Source organism: Oryzias latipes, chromosome 24, assembly GCF_053564925.1.
Source record: "Oryzias latipes strain Hd-rR chromosome 24, Olatipes_Hd-rR_3.1".
NCBI classification, from domain to species: Eukaryota; Metazoa; Chordata; class Actinopteri; order Beloniformes; family Adrianichthyidae; genus Oryzias; species Oryzias latipes.
The window spans coordinates 8,607,118-8,624,010 of record NC_136260.1 but is presented as its reverse complement, the minus strand read 5'-3'; the positions used below and the strand labels follow the sequence as shown (position 1 = coordinate 8,624,010).

At 37.9% G+C, this 16,893-nt stretch overlaps 1 protein-coding gene across 11 annotated transcripts in view; it reads right to left on the bottom strand.

Moving 5' to 3' along the window:
- Positions 1 to 16,643, bottom strand: part of col12a1b (collagen, type XII, alpha 1b) — a 99,196-nt gene extending 82,553 nt beyond the window's left edge. For 6 of the 11 annotated variants that reach the window (XM_078943050.1, XM_078943048.1, XM_023952714.2 and 3 more), the window contains exons 1-10: positions 14,096 to 14,352; positions 13,535 to 13,644; positions 10,536 to 10,652; positions 8,651 to 8,794; positions 7,359 to 7,418; positions 6,288 to 6,551; positions 5,301 to 5,465; positions 3,772 to 3,945; positions 3,388 to 3,678; positions 2,571 to 3,173 (exon numbers count right to left, since the gene is read on the bottom strand). In XM_078943050.1, coding sequence (XP_078799176.1) covers positions 2,571 to 3,173; positions 3,388 to 3,678; positions 3,772 to 3,945; positions 5,301 to 5,465; positions 6,288 to 6,551; positions 7,359 to 7,418; positions 8,651 to 8,794; positions 10,536 to 10,652; positions 13,535 to 13,607 — 1,891 coding nt within the window. In that variant the 5' untranslated portion in view covers positions 13,608 to 13,644; positions 14,096 to 14,352. Of the gene's footprint in view, positions 1 to 2,570; positions 3,174 to 3,387; positions 3,679 to 3,771; positions 3,946 to 5,300; positions 5,466 to 6,287; positions 6,552 to 7,358; positions 7,419 to 8,650; positions 8,795 to 10,535; positions 10,653 to 13,534; positions 13,645 to 14,095; positions 14,353 to 16,529 lie in introns of those variants that run through there. The other 5 variants (XM_078943054.1, XM_078943055.1, XM_078943056.1 and 2 more) reach the window with 3 other exon arrangements.
- Positions 16,644 to 16,893: the final 250 nt, after the last annotated feature.

The following is a 16,893-nucleotide window of genomic DNA, read 5'->3' as shown; positions in this document are numbered from 1 at the left end:
TCAGTGAATTGTAACCACTGAGGCCAATTCATCTTGCAACTATTTACTTTTAGGGACAACATTAACATTGCATATTTAAAGTGGGCATTTATGATTAAAGTAAAACCGTCCGTCATCTGTATCTTTTAGGTGAAAAGCATGAAGTGGTTCTATTCATCTTTCTTTTTTAAACCAGCTGCAATGAAATACCCCAACATGAGAGCAGTTCTGTTGGGTGGAAGCTATGACTATGCTGCACATTATGGTTCTTGCAAACTTCTCATGCCGGACATAAGGTCAGCATTATGTAAGAATGACATAACCTGCATCTAAAGTGTCCTCAAGTTGCATTTAACCCTGCCAGCAGTCAATGTAACCATTATGTCTTGCTTTGTTCACTAAGGAAACCAAACCACCAGATGTTGGAGGATTTCTGAGGATTTCGTTACAAAGAGCACATTTTTTAGTCACATAGTGTTTATAAATACACGATCAGCAAACAGACTGGACTATGCCCGTTGCTAATACAGAGTCTGCGGGCTCGCCAGCTAGATTTAAGCAAATACTTTTCCCCAACCAGTTTTTGACCCATTTCTACAACTTCCACATGCAGGAACTCTCCCCGGCCTCGAAAGATCTAAAGGTGGACATGTGTTTTACACATTTGGGCAGAATGAAGGGTTTAGATGAGAAAAAAGGCATGCGTGGAACAGAGACATCAAAGTAATTGTGTGCATATGGATCAGAGCTGGTGTAGTCTTTTTTTATGATGAAAAGATGACAGTTGCTGAAATGTCACATCCATGTTTTGTTTCAATAACTAAAAATGTTCCAAATGATATGAATTTAATAAATGAAAGCATTCATTTTATAATCAGCGAGCCGAGCCATGGCTGATTGAAACCACCTCTGTAGTTGGGAAACTTTGAAAAACTGACGACATGCAAAGTTTGGGGATAAAATGAAAGATGACAATTACATCAAGAATCTTTCAACTGACACGCACAAATAGTGAGGTAGGAAATCCACCTTTTTTTTTTAAATATAATAGATATTCTACCATTTTTCTTCATTTCTGGATTTCTGGGGATTGTGTTTAAAAGTGAAACAAATCAGCTTGGTAAGATGTTTTTACTTTGCATCATTCTATGAGGAGTTTAAGATAAACAGACATGTTGGTTTTGATCAGGGGTCTGCAACCTGAGACTCTGGAGCCACATGTAGCTTGTTTATATCTCCATTGTGGCTCTCTGGTTAAAGAAAATAAAATGTTCAGGGGATAAATTGATTGATTTAGTATATTAGATTTATGAATTTATGGCTAAGATTCTCTAATAACAGTAAGATTAACTTTAAGTTTATCAGCCGCTGTTAATATTACATGAAATCAAAGGCCTTGTGTTCCCTCCAGAAAGCACATTTCCAAAACTAAGCAAAATATTGGTAAAAAGTTTGATTTTCTTTAAGCTCTGTTTAGTATTAGGATAAGTGCAAAACAATGTTCAGTTGCTGTCCAGATGGGAGAAGAGAAAAATATGCAATTGTTTTAAATTTTTTTGTTTTGGAACTTAAACCAATGAAGTCATATTTCTGTTCAGGTTAACATTAGGGAGTAGGAAAAAGGAGGTACAGCCTTCCAAAAGAACAAAAGAAAATGCCTTTGTTGATATGCATTCACATTTTTTCATGGAACTACAACAGTGTCCTTATTTTTAAAGAAACTATTGTCAAAAGTAAAAACCAGTGGTATAATTAGAATAAAATGTTGTCTTCTATTTATATTTCACTGTTTTTATTCATGCCATAAAGCAAAGGCTCAATTATATTAGAGAAAACACCATAAATACAAGGAATCTTGAACTTTTTCAAAGGGTTAAAAAAGACTTTGTGGCTCCTAAGTTTTTTGTTAAGGACAAACCAGCCTGAATGGCTCCTTTAGTGTTGAAGGTGACAGACTCTGCATATAAAGACTCATTTGGGCTTAAATCAGTTTGGAACCTTTAATTAATTTCTCTGCCTAATTACAGTTGAAGGCTATGAGAAAAACTAAAACAGACTGTAATGAGATCACACTTTTTATTCAGAACTAAAAATGAAATGCAATAAAGTGAACAAAAATGGTGTATAGTTTCAAAAGAAAACGGAATAATTTAATCTCTATCACTTCTTTAATCAAACCAGAATGCAAACATTGTGTTGTCTACTTTAGAAATATCTCAATGGGTGTAGGTGAAATAATATGAATTGGTCATCAAAGCCAGGAAACAAAATGGCTGGTTAGTAGCTGGTTTAGAATTCCTGCACACATAATTTTTGGAATGAGATGCCAAATTGAGATCATCCAAAATACTTTTTTAAAAATAATCCCTGATGAGGCAGAAGTGAATATAAAAATAATATTGTATGAATTTGAAATAGACATGATTTGGAAATAAAATATGAAGCCAGAAACAGCGACTAAATGAATAATATAGTCTTTTTTTTTTTTTTTTTACTTCTAATATTTTTTGTTGTTGCACTTGATGTAATGAGCTCAGCTATTTCCCAACAAAATCACTTAACTCTTTCTAACACAGTGGAGTTTGACTTACTTTGCTGGTTGATGATGCGATGCTCCGCCTCAATCCTCAGGCATATGGACTGCGCCAGCTGTTTGGAAATTCTCTGGAAGGAATCAAAGTCTTCCACAGTGTACACGTGGCTCTCTGCGGGTGAGTTGGCAATGGCCTCGAGCTCGGATCGTACTGCGTCTTTAATCCCCACAGCAAAGACCTCCACATCAGCGTTCCTCAGTTTAGCAGCCGCATCTTTGAAGGCGTCGGAAGACTTCCCGTCCGTGATGAGGATAGTCACACGAGGTACATTTTCACGTGCACCCCTGCTGCTCTGGAAGATCTTCTGCCTCACGTAAGTCATGGCTTTGCCAGTGTTAGTGGAGCCACCACGATATGGAAAAGTCCTTACAGCCTTTAGCACCGACTCCAAGTCTTTGTGGGTGTTCAAGAAGAACTCAGTGTGAGGGTCTCTGCTGTACTGGACCAAACTGATCTGAACTTTTCCTGGTCCAACATCAAAAGTGCTCACCAATGTCTCAAGGAAAGCTCTTACTTTGACAAAGTTTGCAGGACCAATGCTGTAGGATCCATCAACCAAGAACACAACATCTGCCATCACATCTGCACCAAGAGAACATTCTGAATGGGGGGGAAGCAGAAAAGCAAAGTTATGATATTTGGATGATGAATGCTTCAGGCTGCAATAAAAAGAAAGTTTATTGACATGTGAAGATGGATTGCAAATGCTTCCCAAAATAATGATAATTGATTCATTTAAATATATTTCAATCACCAGGAACATCTACGGTTTGAATCCATATCTTTAAAAATCGAATGTGTGGTGTCTCCTCACCCATTGAGACCTGAACAGGCAGCGTCTTCTGCATGACACTTATTGGTTCGCTGGGTGTTAGCCCCTTAAAAGCAAACAAATTCACTTGGTACTCCGTATCTGGAGAAAGGTCTTTGACCACCACAGAGGTCTGCGTTGCTCCAATATAGGCATCCTGCTGTTTGCCACCAGCTATCATGGGAATCATCTGGACCCTGTATCCAGAAACATCACTTATGGAGGCATCCCAGGTCATTCGCATGGATTTAGATGCTACCTCCACCACTTGGAGGTTATAGGCAGGTTCAACAACTGTAATAAATCCATAAATTAACCAATTTATGTCACAGTAAATCAAATTACCTTATTTAAAAAATTAAAAGACTTCTTAAATCATTTCCTCACCTTCATCTCCACTGATGATCACATTAAGTTGATTATCCACCGCGGAACAAATCTGGGTAATCAAATCCCTCTGCAAAGTCGGAATCATGTCAAAGTTAGCCACACTAAAGACATGATTGCTGTGAGGAGCAGAGGCCAGTAGCTTCATTTCTGCTTCATCCGCTTGATGAATACCTGAAATGTGAAAAGAAAAACTCAGGTCAAAGTGTTTTTTAAAGTGTTTGCTTCTTTGTGTAGTGGAAGCCCTGGAAACCCAGCTGTGGTTGCAATTATCAACCAAATCTGTGTTCAGAATTTTGAGGCATAGTATTACATTTAGAGCCATTGTGTAAATTCCAGATTTCTGTTTCGCCAAGAGCCTGTAAATACTGGATGAAATTACCAATAAACCAGTTAGAGTTTTTTCTCTCCCCTTTAGCTAATCAGAATTAGTTTTTTTTCCTTTAGTGTCCGGAAAATTTGGCAAAAATGATGTTAAACATTGAAGCAGAAACACGTTTTAAAGCATTTAGTGCAGCCAGAGTGGTTGTCTTAAATGAAGCTGTGTATGGGACAAAGATGGTCTGCATAAAAAAGGAGATTATTTAAAACACATGTTTTATTCCTATAATAATGATAAGTGACAACGTTTAAAGATATTTTTATAAGTTAAATGGATTATAAACACATGATCATGAACTTGGATGAATTGAGATGGACAACTGAAACCACCCAAAGTGAACTCAAACCAAGATGAATTAAATGTTATTTAAGGTCAAAAACATAGTAATGTGATCAACATAAAACAACAAAAATATCTATTAAGACTGAAACTGTCTCTCACAAAAGCTGATCATCCAATGATGATTTCATGAAAACATTTGTCTGCTTTACTGATTACTGCTTGTGTAAATCACCAACATGCGACTGTTCATGTTTGCAATCTATTTATGGCTTAAAAAACACCAGACTTCAGTTTTTTTTGTCACAATCCAAATATAAATAGGACTGGTGGGTTGGCTCCAGCAGCCCTGTGACCCCAAATGGGATTCAGTGAGTTCTGAAGATGGGTGGATGGATGAGACTCATCTGTTGAGGGTCCTGGGTTTTCTTCTGTTGTTGCAAACTGACATCAAAACATCCTCTGCTACTTTTCACACTTACACCCCAACCGCACTGTTCTCACGAGCAGTTTGTGATGATTATGTCTCTTTTAAATCTGCCTTTAAAATACGTTTTTTTTTTATCAATACCTTCCTTAAAAATATACAATGAATCCACATTGACCAAGTATTAGCATGAACTAAATCTCTTGTCTCTGAAAGACGGTAACAACAACCTACAAAAGTCTGTTCTCCTAATGGAAAGTCTGACAGAAACCTACTGTAAACAGTCGGAGAGCTTGTCAACACTTGCTTGTAATGTAATTGATGCAAAAAACTTTCCCTTGTTACTGCATTGCGTCATTACAGGTAGATTCTTTTTTGTTTTGCAGTCTTTCAAATCTTCAACTACAAGTGGAAAATGTGTGATGTGGATTGCCGGCGTACCAAGAACAAAGGTTTCCACCCCCATGCTCTTGATCTGCTTGGTATAGCTGTCCACTGGATCCTCAGATTTGCCATCTGTAATGATCACAAGCACTTTGGGGAAATCTTTTCTTGCGCCGGCTGCCTCAGTGAACGTGTTTTCCAGAAGATAGTTGAGGGCGTTGCCTAGATCGACAAAAAAGATAATTTATATATCCAAAGAGTTCCAGTGAAAAATGACAGTTAAAATATTTTACATTGACCCCTATCTTGTAGTTTGTTAAAAAAAAAAGACATATTTTCTATATTGATGATTCTGTTAAAATAAAAAATACAAGATTTATATGTCACTTTGCAACAAAACCTAGATATACATAAAAAGTAACACGAAAAAGCATTTTTTTCCCCGATTACTATCCCCCCTAAGTGCTTGCAGCAGGAAAGAATTGAACACAATGACCTCATTTCAAACATCTCTGAGCAGCAATTAAAAATTTAGGACAATTTAGATGGTGGTTAACAGAATTTAATGAGGGAAGTCTTCAGAAATGATCATTGTAATTGGTGTCTATTCATGTCCATTAGATTAGTGTCCAAACTATTTACAGTCGATCTTTTTATCCAGCAGGCGTAACTGGATAAGAAGCTGTTAAGACTCAACACAAAGCAGCATTAGCTCATTTCATCTCTGATGAAACCCTGAGGAGCTGCTGCTGAATTCCGGTAGGTAGGAAAATGAACTGGTTTACTGACAGTGTACCCAAACAAAGCGTAACAAGACGTGTGTTGTAACCATTTGGCAACTTTCTTTGGAATGAAAGAGGGTTTGTCTTTTCATTTTTTCCTAAAAACACACTTTATTCATGAGGAAAATGCTTCAGATTCTTATTTTGTGCTTTCTGTTAATACTTTTAAATCTTTTTGTCATGAAAAAAAGGTCAACAACACAGTAAAATCAATAAAACAAATGGTTGAAATTTGTGATGAAACTGTAAAAAAGCTCTTTACCTGTCTTGGTGTTGCCTCCTTTCAAGGACAGTGAGCTGACAGCCTTAAGGAGTGCTGATCGGGTGGTGTGCTGATTGAGGTTAAATTCAGTCCGGGCATCGTTGCTGTACTGGACCACTGCCACGCGTGTTCTGTCCGCATTGATCTGAAAGGCTTCGACTGCGGCTGAGATGAAGCTGCGAATATGTTGGAAGTTTGGCCGGCCCACACTCCAAGAGCCGTCCACCAGAAATACCACATCAGCGACTGCACTGGCAAGGCATTCTGGGAGAAGAACAAGCAGCTTAAGCAATAGTGGACCAAGATACACTTGTTACACGTTATTCCTATTTTAGGTAAATAATCCCTTAGAAAAGAAGATCCTGATTTAAAATATATTTAAGGGTTCCACATTTCAGCATCAAAGCAACTGAAATGACATTTTCCTTTTCCTCTCTGCTATACTTCAACCTGGCTTTCACAAAGACTGTCAAAAAAAACAAACGCTGAACTGAAATTGATCTAGATTGGAAAATGTTTTTCCCTCTTTTTCCTTTTGTTTTTTGTAAACAAATAAAACTGTAGAAGAAACCAGATAAATCTGTGTTTTCTTCTCCTGCACCAGTGTTGGGGCAGTTATGGTTACTATAAAGGAAAAAAAGTATTTTATGTGTTGTGGATTATAAACAAAAACACTGAGTTAAAAAAAACTGATGGTTTGCTTTATTAAAATTGGATTTTAGGTTACAGTAGAGAAGCAAAAGTAACAAACTTTCCTCTTCGATCTTGTGTGGGGAACATATCAGCCTGACTTTCTTCCCATGAATTCATCAGAACAAAGCGTCTCAGTGTGAGAAGAACAATAGCCAGAGCTGCAGCAGCAGCAGTGTTATTAGAAAACTGCTCAGCAATTATTCCCACTTCTCTAAAGTTGAGCCTCTGCTTGAACAGCAGCATCAAGCCCCACCTTGAGCTAATAACCCAAACCAGTGATTTAATACATCAGAGAGTCATTTGCTCTCAGCACAGGGAAGTGTTGTGCTTTGACAGCCTCCCTTTTAATATGCAGTTTTTAAGAGTTGTAATACTTACTGACTGAATCAGAAGGGTTTGGCTTCGAAATGCCTTCTCTCGATCTACCACTTGACTCAACTGAAAGACCAACAAATATGACAGACCATACATTAAAAAAAACAGTTGTTTTAATGTTTTTTCAAACAAATTCCTTGGAAAAAACAATTGTCTTCATAAATGTAACAAAAACGTTGGTGAAATAGAAAACTGAAAGACTGATAACTCAAAGACCCATTCCAATATAAATGGTGTTTTGGGTGTTGTTAACGTGTTCTTATGACATGTTTCTCATGATGGAGGACACATGTCGAGAAAATTAAGCATAAAATTGCATTTCTGAGTATTTCGTAATTTAAATTGTGAATCAGAAGCAGCCGGAAAAATGGTGTTTAAAAAAGATCTTATTTGTAATATAGAAATACACTGGATGGACTACAAGCTCTCTGTTCCACTTGTAGACAAATTATCCATGTACGCCTTTGCTTTTTTGGTTGTGGTTGAGAGGGGCTTTAAGCTAGGAGAGCACTTAAACAAACAACTTTGTTTTGAGTGATGGGAAGTGGGGGCGGGCTTAGTCCGCTTCCAACAGTCCCATCCACATCTCAGAGGCAAATTTCTAATGAACTCCAACCGCACAGCAGAAACTGTTAGAAAATGACTCGATTTTTTTTTTATTTTGACTTAAAACTGCATAATCATAATTAAAAGATCAGTGAAAACCCTTTTAGTTCAGAAGATGATCAAGAGAGTGGGTCTTCAATTTTCTTTTTTTTTTTTAGAAGCTCAGTAAGTGGGTTCCATTCATCTTTTTCCATTTTATCGCTTTCGGGGTCACAGGGCTGCCGGAGCCTATCCCGGCCACTTATGGGCGAAGGCGGGGGACACCCTGAACAGGTTGCCAGTCTGTCGCAGGGTCACAATCACACACCCATTCACACTCACATTCACACCTATGGACAATTTAGAGTTGCCAATTAACGCAATCAAAGCATGTTTTTGGACGGTGGGAGGAAGCCGAAATCCCCGGAGAGAACCCACGCATGCACAGGGAGAACATGCAAACTCCACACAGGAAGGTCCCCCACTGATGTTCTGGTTCAGGTCCTCCAGCCGTGACTTGAACCAGGGGCATTCTTGCTGTGAGGCAAGCGCGCTAACCACTGTGCAACCGTGCAGCCACTTAGTGGGTTCCTGTACTATGAATTTCTTTATATTGCAGATGTATTTCTGTAATTTCTTCATCACAGTCATACATTTTCTTCGACCTCCTGGCAAAAGTGATCAAGCATTCACAAAGGACACTGACTTACGTGTGATCTGGCCGGAGATGGGAAGACTTTCCTCTGATCCAGCATATGCAACTATAGTAACAACATAATCCACATCTGGACTCAGGTCAGAGATGGAGGTGCTAGTCGCAGATGCTGGCAGAGAGACTTCTTTTATGGGTTCATCTACAAAAAAAAAGAAAAAAAATGCACAAAGTCAGAGGGAATCCATCAGGAAACGATTACATTACTTCATTTCTCCCCAAAATTAAAAACAGAGTTGCAGGAAAGCCTGATTCCAACTGTTGACCTGGGGACTGGAATAGCTGCATAAACACTTTAAAGGTATGACTCATTTAAATAAAAACTTTCCGCCTTTAAGCAAAACACATTGTTTTTAACCCTTTAGTGCAGTCAAATGAGCCAAAACTCTTCATCAACGAATTCAAGAAGTCAGTGGCTCAACATTTCAAAAAGAATAAATGAAAACGGACTCATGAAATGAATGAAAATAGACAGCCAGTCACTTTTACTGCAGAGATGACAGCACGGTTTTCAGATCATGTTCACATTTGGCCATTCCTTTGAGTCATGGAACTTTCAGCTAATTTTGCCATCCATGCATTTTGGTTAAAGTTTATAAAACTCTTTCCATTAAAGGTTAAGGTTTTTTAATGTAGAGCTGTGAAAATTTCAGAAAAAACTCAATTTTGGATGGTTGTCCTAACTACAAAGACTCTTCAACAGATTCCTCTGAACCTTTTAAGAACATTTCATATGGTAACTATTGGGATTTATAGTCCCTGTAACAAGTCACTAAAAATCCTTATTTTACCCTTTTTGAACAGACTTCTCCATCCATTAAGAGTAAGCTAAGTTATTTCCTATCATGTCCCAATCATTTATATTAAAATGTGCCACCAGGCATGAAATCACATTTCAAACAAGCTTACTGGTATATTAATTATTGAGACTAAAACTTTGACTGTTTGAACAATTATCTCAACAACAATTATCGTTTAAATGAATTAATATAATGTTCGTTCAGTGCCAGATCTCAAAACCCTTTTCTATAATCTGTTGTCAATTTGAAAATACTGAAATGTAAAGTTTTAAGGCAATTCTGTGTTCACATCTGTCATAGATATAAATGGCAAATTAGAAGTGTTTTTGTGTTGTTTGGATTTTTTTCATGCCAGTTTCACAATTCTTAACTAATTGAATACAAAATGAACATATTGTGCATTATTGCGTTGTAACATTTTTATGATGGCCTCTACTTCTTTGCAGCATAGAAAGTTGTTCATTATAAAAGCAAAAGTGTGCTAATGGCGGTTTGTGTGGCTAATGTTCAATGCTTGTTATCCCTTCACTTAGAAAAGTTCCATTTTTTTTAAATTTTTTTTTTAACTTGTCCTGTCCAACAGCTAGGCAGGCAGATGAGAGCTGAGGGCCTCTTGTGTTGGACATATTTTATTTTAACAAGAGGGGTTATTAATCTTCAAAAAAAAAAAAAAAAAAAAAGTTCCATATTTTGTGACATCATAATTGGTCCTGATAAATATCAAGAGCAGAGCATGTTGGCAGATCTTTAATTGTAGTTTAAAAACTGTAGGTTTCAAAATGGAGCCTTCCCCATTGAATGTCTGTGCTCAAATAAAAAAAAAAGCATTTTAAAAAGATGAGAAGCTTGATAGACATGAGCGCATACATCGCAGTGCTAATCATTGGTAATTTACCTCACCAACATTTGTGAATTGTGAAGGTTTTTTTTTTTTCCTGCCTCCTAGGCCAAACATCTTTCTGCAAAAATCCACACATGTAATTGTGGGTAATGTTGCAGCTTGCCAGGCAGATTGATTTACTCAGAACACTTGTAATGTTACGGCCTCAGCAAGATACGACTTGCATTGTTTTTGGCACCCACCTGTGTTTGAAGTCATTTGTATTCTGTAGCCTTGAATCCTTGACTGCGGCCTTCTCCACAACATTTGTACTGTATTCTCATTTAAAATCTTAAAACTCAAATCACTTGGAGGGTCAACTGCGAAGAGGAAGCATCAGCACAGTTATTTTTTTGATTCACAAGGGATAGAAGTATTGTGATAGTCAGCATTAAGGTTTTCCCAGCAATTCACAAAACTGGAGCGAGTAGTTCATGCAACAATTAGGGAGTAAGGAAAGACACTTTGGACAAAAAAAAATGAAGACAACAATTGAGACAACAACACGTCAACAACAAAAGTGTGACAAAACACAGTTAAGGACATTTAAACGGGGGGGTATGACATGTTGGCATATTTGGATCCAACCAGGAGAAGAAAGTAAAAACTGAATTTCACCAACAACCAAATGAGATTGATTCTGAACATTTTCACTTGTGTTCTTTTTAAACTGAACATTCCCAAGTTTTGCAGCAGCCTTGAATCCATCAAAAAGTGACCACTTTGCCTGTTTTTTAAAATTTCTTAAATGATTATATCACAGAGAATGCAAGCAATGACGCAGTCCCACAGTTTTTCGCAATCACATAAAACAATTCCATCGTTTTTATTGTGATCCAACCCGCTCGTTTATAGAATAAAAATCATCCCCTCCTGGCAAAAAAACAACGTGATTTGAAGCGGTTTGTCCATGACCTCAATCCAACTCAGGCGGACGGATTGAATAAATCTAAATTAGAATGTCCATTGCAAACCTCATAAAAGAATACACAACATCAGGGTAGACGTGTGCATATCTTTTCTCCTTTCCAAACATTCTCCACCACAGATTCTTAATCTATTTTGTCAGCAAGATTTTTAAAAAAAGTAGTATTGAAATATGCAAGTCCAGGTAAAAATAGTTCAAGAAGCAGAGGTTTTCACCATTTAAGTGTTGGTTAAACATGGAAAATCATGCGTTGTGTACATGTAAAGTTGTTTGAAACAACTTGAAGCAACTGACAAAAGTTTCTTCATGTACACATTATTTGAAAATATTTTAGAATGATATTCTTCAGGTTGGGGTTGCAAAACTTGAAGGCTGTCTAAAACCCTAGCTGGCTACAAAACAAAGTCAAATCTAAGATACTTCGGCCCTCACTTTGATGACACCAGGTTAGATTGTGCTTGAGATGAGAAAGTTCCACTGCTGATCCTGTTTTCAATGAGCGTGAAGATAAAAAAGTAAGGCATTCGTTTTGGGGAGTTTGCAGATCGAATAAATTGGCATTCTTACTTCTGACAAAAAGCGGACATTTGTAAAGCAGAAAGTCGAATAACTATGAACCGCTATCGAAGGCGCGCATTAAGGACCAACAGAAACTGAAGGTCTGGTTTATTAAGAAGAAAGACCGGCAGAGCTCTGAGGCAAAGTTCATCAGGAATTTAAAAATTCTCCTCAGTAAACATTTGTGGATGATTCTAGATTATTGTGACATTTCGTAACATTAAGACAGATGTATAGAATGGCCTACAACAGAAATCAACGTCTATTGAGTTTAAGATCCTTCACTTAAAGCTATCAGTGAACTTTGCCTGAAGCAGCTATCAAGGTGACAGCTGATAACGTCTTTTACTTGAAGACACGTAAAAACAAAACGACTCACATTTTTCTTTCCACTAGCTAGAGTTTGAAGAGCAACTAAACCACCAACCAGGTAGCTATGAAAGTGAAGAGTATCACTGTAAAATATTGCCGTGAAGCCAAGACTCAGAGTCCACAGACCTGATCAGGGCTTGACGAAGAGGATTACAGGACATCAAAAATGGGAGGAACTACCAACCTGATAAATAGTTTCATGAGTTGTAGGCTGCTGCTTCTGTTTCCAAGCTGGTGTAAAGCATCCAAAAAAAATACAAGAAAACCTCCATTTCTCACTTCAAACACGCAGAGAACCCCATCCTGCATTTTAGAGCTTGTCTTTAAAGCTTCATCCCGGGTTTTTTCCTTCTTTCATCTCCCCCTCTAATGTCCCTTTAAAACTCTGTCTTTTTCTTTTCCTTTGAGCTTTGGCCCCACTATGTCAAACCACTCCAAGCTTTACAATATATATGGCCCCATTACTGTGCCATGGAAAGTGGAGAGGCAGAAAGTAGAGACATAGAAGTTGAGAATCACAGGTGGTCAGAAACTCCTAAAAGAGAGCAGAGAACCCTTCTTTGACTGCACTTTCCACTTAAATCCATAGCTGCAGAGGAGCCTGTCTTCGCCACTTCAAAGCCTAAACCTCTGGAAAAAAAGTATAACTCATATTTTGTCTGTTCATTCTGTCAGGATAAAAGATGGAGGAAGGAAAGTTGGGCGCCTTCCTACCTTCTTCAGCGCCATCTCCCCCCCCCCCCCCCCCCTCCGTTAAAGAAATGCAGTTTATAACAAGGCAAAGAAGTTGAACAAGAGCGCCTTCTGGTGTGAAAGAAGTTCAAACTACATCTTTTGTAAATGACAATGGAGACATTAACAAAAAGCTAATAAAATAGCCATTTTTACATTTATTTCATTCTTGATGTTTACATAAATGAAAATTTAAAAATGGAAACTTTTTGTTTTTCATAAAATAAATGAATTAGCTACAGTTATGACCTTTAACTTGTCCCCCAAAATCATATATTTTCAGTAAACTTTGAAGACATTTAAGAACTTTTTTCTATTTTAAGAAAAATAACAGAAAAAACAACAACTAAATAATCATTTGTATATTCTCTTACATCATTTTCTGAGCAAAATTTTCATATCTCAAAAATCTGACAGTCATATTTGGAAGGAAATATACATTGATTAAAAAATTAAACCAAAAGCACACATTGTTTCTTTCATAATGTGATATTTTTATTGAGACTTGAATGAAACAAGACATTGCAGGACAGAAAAAGAGCAGGGATGTTGAGCTGAAGGTCAAATATGTTGCTTCAAAGGGAAGAAGAGGAGGATGGGGAGCGACTTTACCTTGTTCCTGCGCTTGGGTGGACAGCAGCAGTGTCAGGAAGGCAGCTGCTGCCAGAGAGAGCCCACACTTCATCTTCAGCTCTTCTGATTCAGAGGCATATGTATAATAGCTATTGGCAGAGAGAAAGACGTTTAAGCAAAACTTGAAGGCTACCAGAAAAAAAAAATAACAGAGCTCAAATATTTTACTAAATTCCCCCTGAATATTGATAAATGTGAACCTCAAAAAAGTTAACATCCCATTTGCCAGAGTAATAAAAAAAAATTCAGTTTAACAGGTAAAGTCTGTTTTCTTAATGTTAATATTCTCTTTGTTGCACTCTCTAAAAAATATTCAGCAAAATTTTATCCTCATAATCGCTCCTAATGGAGACTTTGCGCATTATTAAAGTGGCGCGTAATTACGCAGCGCTGCGCTACGAAATACGTTTGCGCGTTTCTTGAATAGATAGATCTAACCATAAATACAGTCTAAGAAGTCATATTTAGTCGACAACATTATTCTATCAGAATTTTTTCACACAAACGGCTAGGGAAGCAAAGAGAAAACTTGGCACTGACCTATGAAGAAATTCCTTTTACTTTAGTTGGGGGAAAGGGGAAAAGGGTAAATTACCAAATGCGGAAAATGACACAAAAAAAGGGGGATCAAATATGTTTCTTTGCAAAAGTCTGAGGGAAAAAAAAAAAGAGATGTTCCGGGGATGAGGTAGGGAGCTCCGCGCGTGTTAGGTCTCCAGACTCCTCAGCCAGTCTCCAACCAAGTGGGAAGATTCTCCTCACAAACCGCTACTTAACAGGGGGCTGTTCCCAGTTCCTATGCAGACGAGCCAGCCCCCCAAGGAAAACTGAGGCTGCGAGACATACGGAGACGGGAACTCACACTCTCGGAAACTTTAACATACTTTTCTGCATTCCTTTCCGATGATGGACCTTCTGAGCGTCTGTCTCATAACGCGCAGCGCAAAACTGCCTTAGAGAAGCTGCGAATCAGTGGAAGGTCACTGCCAGAGACCTTTAACCTCTTCTTCCTTTCATGGATTAATGGGAAAATATCGCAACGTGATGAAATCTTCACAAGCTTGATCCATTTACGCGCGATGAACGTCAGCTCTGCAAAAGAGACTGCGCTGCAGTAGAAGCCCTAAACGTAGACCCAGGAGCAACAAATCATGTTTTAACACACAGCTGTGGAAAAACCGTTTCTATAACTATTATCTATTAAATAGCATAATGTCACAGAATGAACACAAATGTGTAGCGTTAATACTAATCCAAACTCGGTTAATATAAAACCTTTATAATAGAAAACACCAATTGTAAAATGTTTTAACTTCATAGAAATGTAGGGTTTCAACACAGAGTTTTTTTCAATCACATGTCTGGGTTGACTGTCATTTATAAGTTTTGAAAGATTTAAGAAATCATTAGACCAGTCAAAGTTACATTCTGTTTTAGCAAATAGAACTCCCTGGGTCTCTGATGTATTTCTTTGCAAGTTGTGCCACCTAGTGGTGAGAACTCGTTTTTTTGGTTTCCGTTTTTTTCACTTATGAAAATTTGCATCATCCACACAGAAAAAGATAAGTGGAATTGCTTTTTGTCCTCATATGGGAATCTTAAGGGGCTTTTTTTTTTTATTAAAGCAATGCCTAATGGGCAGAATTATAAAGCAATATAGAAGTAGAGTTAAAAAAATATCTCCAAGATTTGCTGGAACCAATAATGCCCAGTGAAGATCTTCCATTACTTTATTCTTGTGCAGGGTCACAGGGTTTGCTGGAGCCTATCCTTACTGTATTAGGGAAACAGCAATGTTTTATTCTGAACAGTTTGCAAGCCCATCAAAGACATCAAGTCACAGAACTCTGAATAATAACTCAACACCTATAGAAATAAAGTTAATAAACAAATTTAAAGTCAACTTCTTATTTTATTGGACTAATTTAAAAGCAAACAAAGAAAAACTCCAAAAAATGTAAGAGGCACACTATATTTAGCCATCTTACAAACTATTATTCTCTTTTGGGGTCACAGGGTTGCTGGAACCTCTCCTCGACTGTTAAGCAAAGGTTGGGGTACACCCTTGACAGGTCACAAGTTTGCTGCAGGGTCACACCAAGAGACAATTTAGAGTTATCGGCGTGTCTTTGGACTGTGTGAGGAAGCTGGAGTGCTGCGTGAAAATCCAAGCATGCATGAGGAGAACATGCAAACTCCACACAGACAGGGATACAAACGAGGGCCTTCTCACTGCGAGGGGAGAAGGTCAACCGCTACACCGCTATGCCGATCTCCATAAATACAAATTAATATGCATTTTATTTACTTTTTTTAAATTGGAGAATTTAAAAAGAACTATGATACAGAATGCTCAGTTTGCAAAACAGATTGCTTAATTATTTTTGTGAGTTTACTGTGTCGTATGGGATTGCATGGGTGTAACTGAAATCAAATCACCATTTGAATGTTTTTGTCTCAAATAAGCAAAGTCAGATCAGTCGTGATAGATTCCACTGTTTAGGAAATCTTCCACTAAAACCTGACAGCAATTATTTTTCAACGTTCTAAGTAGTAAGCATTGCCATAAATTTATATTAAAAACCTTCTTTCTCAGAAACAGGATTCAGTTCTCAATTATTGAACTAAAAAGAAGGCAAAAGGCTTTTATAGTTAAGTCTCACTTTGAGTCCCAGAACTCTTGAGAGGATCTTAATAGAAACATTGTCTTAATTGAGTTGCAGTGTCCTAATGAATAACAGTAAACTGCATCCTCTAGTGCTTGTTTGTTGCTCTAAAAATATTCTAATAATATTCAGACAAGATGTCCTTTGAGCGCCGAGTTGCTGAGGTGGACACCAACATGTAGCTGAGAGTGAAGGTGACATTTGCTCGTGAGAGAAGTTCAGCCTCCTTCAATCTGATCATTTCAAAAACATTAAAAATATATATTTATGTCTATCATGATTGTACTTAAGAATTGGATGTCACTCACTTCTGATAGTGATCTACTGCAGACATCAGCAGTTTTGTTTCTCCAGAGTTTGAATTCAGGAAGGTCCTTTTCTCCACAGCAACTGTCATGATTCTCCAAGCGGGAGGAACCCAGATGCTGGAACCCAGAGAGCGAGACTGGCAGTAACAGGTGAGAAGAGGTTTATTTTAATTCCTGGGAGAATTGAGGCGTAGACGTTGGTCCAGAGGCAGCTGTGGCTAGCGGCGAAGCTGGAGGTACAAACGCGGTCAGCGTGGATGACGAGGTCCGGTGGGTTGCCGTGAATGGATCCGAGGTTCCAACTGACGTCACTCGTGACAAGGGTTTCCTGGAGCAGGAGATCAGGGTTAGTTTCAAAGTGAGG